Here is a 13,665-nt window from a genome sequence, read left to right on the forward strand (position 1 = left end):
TAAATATATATATAATATATATAAATAAAATGTATATACATATACATACACGTGCACACACGTTTGTATGTGTATACATACAAACACCAAATTTGAGAATAGAAGTAAGAGGAATGGTAGGCATACTAAGTAGTAGTACATTATCAGTCCTCCCATTAATTTATATAATCAGAGCAAAAATGGAGTCCCTAGCTGCTTCTACTAAAATGTATCTAGAAGAAGAACACCACAACATGAACAAAAACATGTAATTGTGTTCGACAGGGTTTTAGCAGACACTTGACATGCTTCCAGGCCACAATTCACAAGAATGTAAAACTCTGCTGCAAAAAGTCACTTTGCTCCAATCCTGGCACCACCAGTCAGGTGTATCAGCATTAGCAAAAGTCGGGGAAGCGAATGGCTGATCAGATCAACTGTCCCAATGGGCAAGAAAATGCTACCGGGAAACAAGCTCACCAAGAAAACACCAGCCAGTGGTCAGGACATTGCCATAGGCTGCCCATCACTATCAGTGACTGTCAAAAATTCTGCGAGAGAATAAAGGATGAAATAAATGGGAGAAATTACAGTAAAACATAAACCAGATCTCACTGATGATCAAAATCATATTATGAACTATGATTATGAAACAAATCAAAGTGATGTCATGAGCAGAAAAGTGTAACATGGCACGTTCTCAACAGCTATGCTTTCTGCATGTAGTGAGGGAGACGTGATAAAAAATTCTGACTAAAGTAAGGTTTTTGCTATCATTCAAAATTTTTAATTTTTTCGATAAAAACTGATTTTTTTCAGTTTCCTCGCTCCCTCCCTTTTTTTCCAATTCCCACAATCTCTTTTTATTTTTCTGCCTCTGGGGGGAAAAAAGAGGAAGGGAAAAAATGAAAAAACCAAACTCTGAAAATTTTCTGTCCAATTTTCCATTCTGATTTTTAATTGAAAAACTGAAACATTTTCCCAAGAAATAAAAAAAGATTTTCTCAATTTCCCATGAACAAAAATTACTTATTTTGACCAGCCTTACTTCAGTAGAACTTCTCATGTTTATTAGTGAGAGGTTCAGAATATGCTTTAAGCTTCAAGCGGAGAACATCTCAAGATGTTCACAACTGCTCCTTAACTACTACTACATACGTGGTAGTACACTTCAGTTGGGCCAGGGTTACCAGTGATGATGTTCAAGCCAGAAAGGGAACAAAATAACAAGAATAATTAGAAATATCATAGTAAATACTTACAAATAAGCAAAACTTTTTGAAGGCCTTAAGGTAACATCCAACCACTGAGGTTCAGAAACAAACATTCCCCGGGGACAAATGACCCCATAATTGCCTGTGATAGGGTTTCCTGAACTTTCTCCTAAGTATCTGATACTGGTTACAGTCTTTGACAGGATACCTGGCTAAACAGACCACAGCATGGGATTGCAGAGCTATTAGTATGTGAGTGAGGGAGAGGATGGTGCTTTTACTTGTAAACTAAGCTAATGTGATTCTCAGAATAATTGAGAAATAAGTATGGAGCCCCACAATCTCATTTTCACAGTCACATTTAGAAACATAGCCACACTGAGCCAATTCACCACTGATGTGAGTGCAAGTGCACTGAAGCCACCAACAGTGAGCATGGGACGAAGTCCAACAGAGGCAGTTTATTTACAAGGGGGCCTAGCTCCCATTGTATTTATTTCTATTCAGTGGGAGTAGAATGTCTAACTCCCTTAGGCCTTTTTGAAGATCTCAGCTAGTGTCCCCAACTACCAAGTGTTAGTGAAAAACATCTCTGCCATTCCCATTGTCCTTCAGATCTGTGAGTGAACACACTGATGAAAGCTGTCTGACTGATAGCCCTGGCAACTGACAGCTCTATAAATAGAACTGCTACACCGTTAGCAGTGGTAGTGCACATTTTCCCACACTGCTCAGCCAACATGGCTCAATCCTGACTTGAAGCCAGACAGGAGTTCAGGCTCCACGCCTGTTCAGTCCCTGATCTCCATGCGCCGGTTAGTAAGAATAGTAGTGCCAGTTCTGGTGGAGGCACTTGTTTGTTTCTCTACGGTTGTGGACATTGGTCCAGTGGGAACTAGAAAGAAGCCCTAAACTCATCTCGCATACTGTAGGCCACTGCAGACCCACATGATATTTATGACTTTTGATCACTAAAAATGTGGATTAAAATTGTACCAGGTCACTCTATGTATTAATCTGAATCTATGTAAACTCTATAAGTTTACTTGACTATTTCTGTTTAAAAACATCTCCTGGAAATCAAATAATCATTTTTTACAAAAATACACCTGATGTTATTGACCTGACTCTCCCACTAAGCTGCTCTCCTGCTCAGTTGTGCTTTCTTTTGCTTTCTGAGAGCAGATGAGGTAATATTTGTTCTAACTTCAACATCTCAGAGTAAGGAGTGATGTTAGAAAAAAATCACAGGACCCTAATATAAACACTTCATGTCCTTCAGGAAATGCCACCCACCTGCCTCAACGGGTGAGGGAACTTGATGGGACTGCCAGTGAAGGGGACAGTCCCAGAAGCAAGGGAGGGAGACACTCACTAAGGGACACTAGGTAGGCCCTCCCCATGGGAGTCTCTGGCCAGCTGGTGGGAAGGGGTGTTGATTGGCCAGCATTCCCCAGCTCCCGGGATTTAACCTGGCATGGGGGCCATGTGGAGCCTCTTTTGGACAAGAACATCTACAGGAATGTGAAAAGGACAAGGAGAGGAAGGATAGTACAGGAAAAGATTGCTAAGTTTTAAAGAAGCCTTTTGGCATATTGTCGCTTTGGCCCCAATTTTCAGATATGGCATTCACTTTAGGGCACATGGCTCTACAGTTGTTCACGCTTCATATATGCATCTTGATGTCCAGATATCCATTTGAGGCACCTAAGTGCTGTTTTAAGCAAATGTTTAGCCACCTAACTTTGAAAATTGTGCTCTTATGCCAACACATAAATCATACACCAACTCATATTGCCTCTCTCTGCCTATGTTTATTCACTACCTATTGTGAGTATAGAATGAAAAATGCGGAGAGAGATGGGATACATGTGCAACCTTATCAGAGTATTTTATTAAAAGTCTTACCCTATTGCCACTAAGCTTAATGGCAAAAGTCCTATTGACTTAAAACCTGATCCTTCTGCTGTTGAGGTTTGCTCTATAGCGAACAAATATATCGCCACCCCCCGAAACAACTGGCAAAGCTGGCTAATAAAAAGTTGATAACTTGGAAGACACTCAATGTCACCTCTATTTTATGAGTCCCTAATTGTCCTACCCTGGAAAACACTGCATTATTACTAACAACTAGTCTCTTCACAGTCTATCACTTTGAAAAGCTTCTTTAGTACATTAATTTCTAATACTTCACAAAAGAACACTTCCTATTCTATAAGTTTCCATGTATTTGTGGCCACTCGGATTGATAAAATAATTACTGTGAAATGACTTTTCAAAAAATAATATGGATTATCTTTCTCCCTCTTCCCGCCACACACACACATAATAGGTATTACATAAGTATCATGCTTTTCCTTCTTCAGCCATTCTAAACCTCTCCAGTAGCATCTTCATTCCCACCCCTTTTGGTGGTTCATGGCGTAATTGCCCTTTGGCTGCTCCTGGTCTCTCTGATTCCTTCAGCAGTAACAGCCCTGGGCTGGTTGTGGTATTTATTTCCTTTCCCTTTTGGCCACTCAAGGTGTCTCAGTTTTTAATGAAAAACCTTCAAACACTCTCTTCTGTGTTTTTCCCTCTAAATATACATATATTCAGCACATCTCATCAGAACAAATACTATAAGGATTTTCCATTTTGTTATAGATCAGTTAGACCAGTGTTCTTCAATTCAAGGCCCGCGAGGCAATGGCGGCTCCCATGGACCCTAAGTGCGGCTCCCTGTCGATCGCGCTTTCCAGCAGCAGTGGGGCTACAGCTAAGACAGGCTCCCTGCCTGCCCCGGTGCCACACCACTCCCGGAAGCAGCGCGCATGCCCCCCCGGGCCTGGGGGAAGGGGGACAAGCAGAGGTCTCCGCATGCTGCTCCTGCCTGCAAGCACCGCCCCCCGCAGCTCCCATTGGCCGGGAACAGGGAACTGTGGACAATGGGAGTTGCGGGGGCAGTGCCTTTAGAGAGGGGCAGCACGCAGAGCCACGTGCCCCCCGCCAGGGGCTGGAGGGGCACATTGGCCCCTTTTAGATATGGCGTGGGGCCTGGGCCACCCGAAGTAAGTGCCGTCCCCTTCAATGGGCAGGTTCTGAATAGCTATTCCACCACCCAACCTGCAGCCTCCTAGAGCCAGCCCCCAATAGCCCCTCCTGCACCCCAAGCCCCTGCCCTGAGCCCCCTTCCAGAGCCTGCACTCCATACCCCCTCCTGCACCCCATACCCCCTCCTGGAGCCAGCACCCTATACCCCCTCCTGCACCCGAACACTCTGCCCCCGCCTGGAGTCCCCTCCTGCACCCAAACTCCCTCCCAGAAATTGCACCCCAAGCCCCCTCCTGCACCCCAAGCCCCTGCCCCATCCCTGAGCCCCCTCCCAGAGCCAGCCCCCCATCCCCCTCCTGAACTCCAAGCAATATTACCAATAATGGCAATATTACCATATCAACCAACAAAGAACTCGGAGTGTTCAACCATCTGTGTCGGGTATGTGTTCAACCGTCTGTGTCAGGTTGATGTGCTTCTCACATTGAAGTTTTTTGCCAAAGTGGCCCCCACTTCAAAAATAGTGACGAGCACTGAGTTAGACCAATCCAAGCGGTAACACAGAAACAAGGAGCATTTTTTAGCTTTGCAAAACCCAAACCAGGCTTTATTTGCACAGATGGACCAGCAGCCAAATTTTAACACTTTGGTGGGTCCATATACATGTTTATTTGATAGTTCAATTCTGTTTCAAATGGAGATGGTCCAACCAAAGGTGGGTTTTGTTTCATAATAACTGAGCGAGATCTTGGTTTTGCAGAAACAAAACCAGAGATAATTCTGATTAGAGACCCATTTATCCCAGCAACTTCTGAAATTTGGGGAGGGAAAACTGAGTAAATAATTTTGTTCCTTTTCTAGTCATGCTTCAGAGAGCTTTTTGTTTTTAAACTGATGCATTGCAATAACTGCTAGTGCTGGGCTAAAGCACATTTTTTCACAATTTGGAAACATTTATTCTTTATTTTTAAACACTGGAGTATTTGAGTTTTTAATGTAACTTATTCTCCATCAGGACTCAGCTCTGCCTAAAGCTTTCTGCAAAGTCAGTGAATGCATGAAGCAACAGTTGCATTAATCTCAAACATGCCATTAATCTCTGAGGTTGGAAAAAGGGTGAATAGCATGACAACTGAAGTACTGTGGTGCTATACGAAGCTTTTTTTAAAGGTTTTTTTAAAGGTGTTTTGTTGTTTTTTTTAGTCTCTCCACTGGCTAATAGAACTAACTGAAAACTTCAAATTATACTGTCTTGAGTCACTCACTTGTATCCAATTTCACATTCTTAAATGGAAATGAGGCCATTCCATATATAAGAGACAGAGTCTTTCATTATTAGGATCAAATTTGACTGTTTAAAGCTATCTATTAGAACTGCAGACCAACAGTTAATTTGGTTCTCTTTACTTTTCTTAAAAATATTATTCCCTTTATGTAATAAAATCCAACACAAAGGCCAGTCAACTCCTTTCTTGTTTCAATACTTATATAGGTTCATTAGCAAAATTATTCATATTTTGCTTAAGTAATGAGAGTATTAATTTCAACGTTTAAAGGAAATGCTGTTTGCAAGTGAATGTAAAAGACATTGTACGATGTGTTGTTAAAGTTTCCCCAGCTCTGTGTTCATTGCCAGGACACAAACAAAATTAAGTCTAAAGGAGGAGGACAACAGATTTAAGCAAAATCTATACCATAATCCCACCTTGTGCTAATGTCTCATAATACTCATATTCACAAAATCGCCTTGAAATAATTTCAGGGGTGAGGAATACTCCAGGGGCAATGTACTTTTCTGCCCTATCAGGGGAAAAGGAGTGCTCTGACATCAGTCCACACGGGCTAGAAGCACAGTGAAAGAGAGTACCCACATTTTTTCGCCCCCGTCCCTGCCAAAGGAATTGCCTTCCATTCTTTTCTAACAGCCCTCTCTGGCAGATGGTTGGATGGTTCCAGAGGTTGCCACAGGCCTAGCTGTCTCTGCTGGGGAGAAGATGACAGAATGCAAGGCCCTTGAACAGGTAACGGCGGATTCTTTCGGCTCACAGGGCCTGAGCCACAGCATCCTGAATTTAATAGAAAAACTCCCATTGATTTCAGTGGGCTCTAGATCAGGCCCCAACAGGTGCTGAGAAAACAACCTTCAAGTTCCAGAGTAAAATCAACACACACGTGTACACACACACACACAGAGTTCTTCTATTGCCTAATTTAAATTCAAAATTAATTCACTCAAATAACTTTAACAGAAGACATTCAAATCTTTAACAAGATATTAACCCCCCCACCATTGTCTCTGCTGTCTTAGAAATATGAAGAAATCTGTTTCTATTCCATTTTCTGTTAATGTCTCTCAGTAAAAGATAATGCTTTGTACAGAACAGGGATTTTGTCTACCTCACAGACTGGTGTTAAAAATAAAAAGAAAGAAAAAGAAAAAGCAGCAGCAATCTTTGTATGCAGTAGATATGCAGTTTGAATGAGGACATTTCTTCAGGCCCCCTTTATTTTCACCGTATCGTTAACAAAACTGCCTACAGAAAAGTAAGTCGAACCTATGGACCTGATCCTCAGCTAGGGTAAATTGTCAAAGCACCACTAAAGCCTACACAGATGTACCCTAGCTGAAGATCTGTCCCTATATAGAAATAATTGAAGTGAATCCCATCTTATCATCACAAATATTTTATTAACTTCTTTTACTGCATAGATACCTCATGACTAACTCAAATAAAAGCACGAGACTTTTCTTTGTACTGAGGATAGGCTACTGATGGAGGAAAAACTCAGATAAATAACAAACCCTTATCACAAATGCATTAATACAGCTTTCCAGAATCTGGATTCAATTCTGATGTGGTTCCCATTGCTTTAATAAGCCTTTCATTAGTGTCTTAAAAAGCAATAGGGTGTTTAATTATCATTATATTTTTGCCCTCCTTGTTAATCTGAGGGCTTTTTAATTCACTCTTATGATTGCTGCTCTGAACTGTACCTCAGCTACTGTCTCTATGATCTGTACTTGGCCATGAAGGTGACAAAGTGAGGGCAATACTTGTAATGCTTCTAAATTTTCCCACTGGCTTCATTACTGCTTTATATTGTTGATTATGTCAGTCAGCCAGCTTTGAGTAGCCCTCATGGTAGGCTATGTTTCTAGTCTGAAAATGGCATTCAATCTCTCAGTAAAAAAAAAAATCTTGCTTGCTTTTGAGAGACCTTGAGGTACAGCTCTGTCCAAATGAAGGCTCCAATTCCAGACTCCATTAGCATTAAGAACCACTTATCAGATGCTGCAAAGCTTTATTGCTTTCCACCTGGCCTAGATAACTTAGATTCCTGAGTATACAATACCAGCGAGGATAGTGCTACAACCCTTCTTTGTTTTACAGAGCTGCACAGCTAAATACTATGTAAATGCAGGAAGTACCATACTGCCATCTACAGACAGGAATATCCCCTAATATAATCATTCAGTACTAAATTTTCCCACAGCCAAGAGTCACTTTATTCTAATTTTCTCCTTTTAACATTGATGAATCACAAACTGTTTACACTTCAATGTCTCAGCCAAGCATGAATTTTCAGGCTTTTAATCTTTATAGACAAAGTTATTCTGCAGAGCTTAGAGGTACAGACAGAGAAAGAGAGAGTGAGCAGCTAGAAACTTTGTATTACCTGTCTGGTGTGGATGGGGCCTGGGGTCTTGAAGCCACCTTGACAGCTGCATTCGGAGACACTATAAGGGTCCGAGCTGCTTGAGGAGCACTTGGAGAGCGAGTCACAACCCACCACAAAGGTGTTATCCAGAGGCAGTTCCTGAATGACATGGTGCTTCTTAGGGGGCACAGGAGTCTCGGGTTTAATTTGAAAGGTGGGCTGTGGAGAGGCAGACTTGTAATGCTTTGCTAAATCTGGGCTGTCAGGCTTAAATGTGGTTGGTGTAGTGGCCCAGTTATATTTTCCCATAGTCTGTTCTTCTAGCTCTACGGGAATGTCTAAAGTGCCATTTATATGCTCATGGGCAGGATCGTCGGGCTTAGATTCTTCAATTGTCACAAAGTTGAGAAGGAGGCTTTTAGGAGAGCGCTTCTTTTTCTTCTTCTTCTTCTTGATCTGTCGGTTCTCCTGGTTCGGGGAGACCCATTCCCCACTCTGCTTGCTTTTTTGGACAACCTTGTGCCGGGGTGTCTGGCGGCATCGTACCAAAGCAGTGACAAAAATGACCAGGATGACTGTCATGGTGCCTGCAATTATAGCAATGATGATTTTGACATAGTCATTGGTCTGTGGGGTTATCTCACCATCCCCAACATTCTGGCCCACTGGTGTTTCCATATTTCTGCGCACCATCTCCTGCACGTATGAGCCATTGGTGATGGTTTCATTCACAAATAAATGCACCAGTGCTATGGTATAAAGAGACTCTGGCTGTCCTAAATCATTGACTTTTATCACCAGCCTATGTAAGCCATGATCTGCTGTGATTACCTTCTCTTTCAAAGTAATGTTGCCTGTTAACTGATCGATTGTAAACAAACCTCTCGAGTTCCCACCTATAATGCTGTAGCGGAGCTCTGCATTCATCCCTGTATCATTGTCAACTGCAAAGACTTTAGTCACCACGGACCCTGGATTGGTGGCCGTGGGAATCAAGTCATAGGAGTAGTTAGATGAAGGGATGATGAAAACCGGCCTGTTGTCATTCACGTCAACTACATTTATGGTCACTTTGGCAGTGGAAGAGCGTTGCACTCTTCCTCCATCAACAGCCTTCACCTGGAAAGTGTAAGAACCTTGTTGCTCTCTATCAAATGTAATATTGGGTCTTATTACACCAGTAAGTGGATCGATAATGAAATTCTCTCTGCCATTTAATATAGAGAGAGTAACTGCAGCATTCTCTCCAGAGTCAGCATCAGTAACTGTGATGAGCCCCACTGTGCCATACATGGGCAGGTTTTCTGGCACATAGAAATTGTATTCATTGTGGGTAAAAGCAGGGCTGTTATCATTCTGGTCCAGAACTGACAGTGTCACAGTAGCATTGGTCTGCAATGGTGGCATCCCATTATCCCTAGCCAGTACAGTGAAGGAGTACCTGTCCTGCTTTTCCCTGTCCAGCTTTCTTACTGCTGTCAGAACTCCTGTGCGGCGATCCAGGTTGAAAATGGGGGGTGCATCTGAACCCAGCATATAGCTGATCTCAGCATTGCGTCCACTGTCTGCATCTGTGGCACTGATCTTGGTCAGCTGGGTACCAGGAGCATTGTTCTCAGGAATGGAAAGTCCTATGACAGGCTGTGTGAAAACTGGAGCATTGTCATTCTCATCTTTGATTTTGATCAGCAGCATTGCTGACTGATTTAAGGGAGGTTTCCCTGAATCAGAGGCCACTATTTTAATGGCATATTCTCGCGTAGCCTCATAGTCTAGAAATGTGGCAGTCTCCAATAGAAACTGATTATCAAACACTGGCTTTAACCTAAAAGGGACATCATGGTCTGTGAAGCAGGTAACTTTTCCATTCAGATCAGCATCCTTGTCCATTACTGTAATCAGGGCAATTTTTGTATTGAGAGGTGCTTTCTCAGACAGGAGCACAGTCCCATTCACTGGATTGATGATGTATCTTGTGTCTATGGATGGAACATTATCATTAATATCTGTGATATTTACCGTCACGGTTGCTCTTGATGGAGTTGAGCTGCCATCACTTGCCAAAACAGTTAACTTGTGTACGGGTGACTCCTCCCTGTCCAGTGGTTCCTTAATTGTGATGAGGCCAGTAGTGTTATCTAAGGCAAAGAGCCTTTTGGCCAGACTGGAGATCTGATTGCTGAAAAAGAAGTGGATCTGTGCATTTGAGCCCAGATCAGCGTCAGTGGCATGGAGCTGAGAAACTGAGGTGCCCACTGGAGCATTTTCTGGAATGCTAACTTCAATGTCATTTTCCTTAAAGACTGGGCGATTGTCATTCACATCAGTAACTGTTACTTGTAGGATGGCTGTACTGGATCTGGGAGGTGTTCCACCATCTTCAACTTTAATCTTCATCACATATGTGTCTTTCTGCTCCCTGTCCAGGATCTGCTGGACAATCAACTGTGGCCACTTATCTCCCTCAGGTGTTTCAATTATATCAAGTCCAAATACATTTTGACCCTAGAAGACAGAGAAAGGAGAACAATTTTTATTATGAAAATATATTACAAATAGATACACATATCTTTACTGTACACGGGGATCCCATGAAAATACCTTTATAGGTGTATTTATACATTTACTGCTAGATTAAGTCTTTAGCCTTTGCCTTGAGTACGGGGCTGTGTGTACCTGTGCCTCCCTAGTAGCAGGCCTGAGCAGGAATGGTGTTTCAGAGCATCAAAGTTTCTTTTACAGCTCCAGCTCAAATTACAGAACTACTGAAAACATATGGCTTACTTCCTATTTTACACCTAGCTGGGGGGTGGGGGGGAAGGGGAGAAGATGTCAAGGCTCGACTTACATCAGACCCCATGCTCACAGGGGGGCAGTATCCACAGGGCTAGGGCTGTGCCCCACAACAAGGCTGGACCCAAGATTTGGGGAGGGCAAGCAAAAGCACAGGGGGACTTAATCCCCAGTTCAGCAAAGCAAGACAAGCGTACAATCTGTAGCATTTAGAGAAAAGAAAAACTACACCATATTGAAAAGGGGATTACCACATAATTTAAGATTCAAGTGGCACAGTCACAACTGAGACATGTTAGGTTATTAGAAATACATGAAAATCAGGAAGAATTATTCCCCTTTTCATCACTATGTATTTCATATTTGCAGTGAAAAATACATTCCAAGTGTGAAAATAAGATGTTTTTTCTTATGAATAATATCATAGGACTATTGCATTTACACTCTGAGTAATAAGATCCTGTAATAGGGTTTGTTGAACACTTTATGCCCTTCTTACAGCAAGTAATGCATTTATATGTGCAGACACGGTAAAAACACAGCTTTTCCTCAAACTATGGGATGGACAGAGTGGTCTGAAAGTAATGTGCTGTCCTACAGGTGGGAGACTGGAGTCTGGTTCCCACTGCTGGTATCTCTCTGAGCCAGCAGATGCTGGAAATCTTGCAAAGGGAGCATATACATCCCCTAAGGAGAAGGAAGTGATTAGCAACGATCAATAGCAATCTCTCTGACTGATGAAGAATGGTGTTGACAGATTCCAAAGGGAATCCTGACAGCCTTATCTCCCCAGAAGGATTGGGCCCATAATGCAAGCATTGAAGATGGGTGTGTAACATGGGTGAAAATGGGGGCTCAGTGAAGCTCAGATAGGATACGGGGGGAAGGGAACAGTTAGGATTTTACGTATTTATTTGTTTTTAAGAACATTAAACTCTCGTTATGCCTGTCATGTTTATAGTCAGAAACTGTGCTGCTGACCTAGCCCTTGCTATACTCATGATGGGACTGCTTCTGCCACCCTTACTCACACTGAGTAATAACTTACTGCATGAGTATTTCCATTGGCTTTAATGGGTCTACTCACTTAGCAAGCAGCTACTAAGCATGAGTAAGGGTGGCAGAATTGGACCTTCTATGGTTTTATTTATTCATTTTAATTTATACACAAATTGCTAAAAGAGCATCTCTCCATGGCTCTCGATTCCGCCAATAAAATTTATAAAGACAACTGTTTGTTTAATTTACAACTAACATTAACCAGATGTAAAAATGAAACATCAGCTCTTCCCACCTACATCCTCATGACACTCCCAACCCATCACCAAAGGTCAGGGGGATGAGATAGACTTTGCAGTGCACACTACAAATCATGCAATTTAGGGTATTTAAGACCCTGCGTGGGAGTCGGGTTTCCAGTGTGGAGGATTCCACATTTGGAATGGTTAGTAAGAAGCAAGACTACATTGTACCCTGCTACCCACAATTAAATCAGTACCTATATGGGCCTAATGCTGCCTTTGTGCATCTTCCATTGTCATAAATAGTACCAGGGCTGTTGCAGATGAGGGCAGAATTTGACTCTATCCATTGCAGCAATCATTTCTTTTGTGGAAAAGCTGCAACATCTCCATTTCAAATAAAATAACCCAACTCTCTACCCCTTGTACAGTGTCTGTCACCCCAATAAGTAAAGACCCATGGCGATCTATAAGAGAAACATGGATTGGAAAACAGATCTTTAAAGTTATGAAAACAAATGTAGATCTTGCTTTTTCACTGGAAGATGAGTGAAGATACCAACCTTGCTAAGTGTGTCCGAATCAGGTTCTATATGCTATGAACCAAAGGGGTTAATTTCTAAAGCAGCGACCCCATGACAGACCTTCTCTTTATTAAAGACAAGTGAATCTTCTCCCTCAGTGATAGGATTATCATGAGTAGATTACTGCAGGCAACCTTGCTAGCAGTTGTTTAATTTGGACTAAGGCTCTTATTTGTTGCAAAAATGCTGAATTAAATAAACTGCTCTTTCAACACTGATTTCCAGAAAAACCTAGCAAGAGTGGGGAAAAAAAAGTCAGCTTTCCTTCAGTTCTTTATTTGCACACAAGCTGACAGATGTGCATTGATTATTCTGTCATTAGCTCCTGCAACTACAACAAACACTATATACAGACTTTTAATTCATGAAACTACATACCCAATTTAGCTTTTCTTTAACTATCACATATGACAAGAGACACATTTTTCATTATAGCGTATGATTTTGGCTTAAACATATAACTTCAGTTCCCTGTCACTAGCAGTAAATTGCTGAGGAAACAGCAAAAAATCCAACACAAATTAGAATCTTTACTGAAAATATCAACATTTTAACAAAATGTTTAATGCAAAATTGCTACCATATAGAATGTAATAGGGATTAAGTAAATACAGAGTTCTATAGAAATTATTCTAAAAAAAAAATACCAAATATAATAGAGAACTAGCTCTTCTATGCAATTTTTAAACTGATTTACAGCAATACATAGAAAATTACATTCCTGTTATATTAGAATATGTCTACACAGCTGCTGGGAGCGAATCTCTCAGCCCTGGTTGCCAGACTTCTGATAGCAGGTCTCATGCTGGTGCGCTGAAAATAACAATGTGGAAGTTCGAGCTTCAGAACTTCAGAGTCTGAGCCCGAACATAAAAGCAATGTCTACACAGCTATTTTTAGTGCACTGGCACAGTCCCTGCCACCACATCTGTTGACCCCAGCAGCTGTATAGCCATACCCTCATAGGTTAATTTTAAAATGGTAAAGACAAGTTATTGTTCGCCATTAAACTCCACAGGATCAGATCTTTCCATATGGAGTGCAGACTCTTAGGCCTGATCGACACTACAAGTTTATGTCGAATTTAGCAGCGTTAAATTGAATTAACTCTGCACCCGTCGACACAACAAAGCCATTTTTTTGACATAAAGGGCTCTTAAA

At 41.7% G+C, this 13,665-nt stretch overlaps 1 protein-coding gene across 4 annotated transcripts in view; it reads right to left on the reverse strand.

Moving 5' to 3' along the window:
- Positions 1–13,665, reverse strand: part of PCDH11X (protocadherin 11 X-linked) — a 949,600-nt gene that overhangs the window by 794,482 nt on the left and 141,453 nt on the right. For all 4 annotated transcript variants that reach the window (XM_074964440.1, XM_074964439.1, XM_074964443.1 and 1 more), the window contains one exon: positions 7,905–10,391. In XM_074964440.1, coding sequence (XP_074820541.1) covers positions 7,905–10,391 — 2,487 coding nt within the window. The remainder of the gene's footprint in view (positions 1–7,904; positions 10,392–13,665) is intronic.

The sequence above is a fragment of the Natator depressus genome, chromosome 9 (genome assembly GCF_965152275.1).
Source record: "Natator depressus isolate rNatDep1 chromosome 9, rNatDep2.hap1, whole genome shotgun sequence".
In the NCBI taxonomy this organism is placed as follows: domain Eukaryota; kingdom Metazoa; phylum Chordata; order Testudines; family Cheloniidae; genus Natator; species Natator depressus.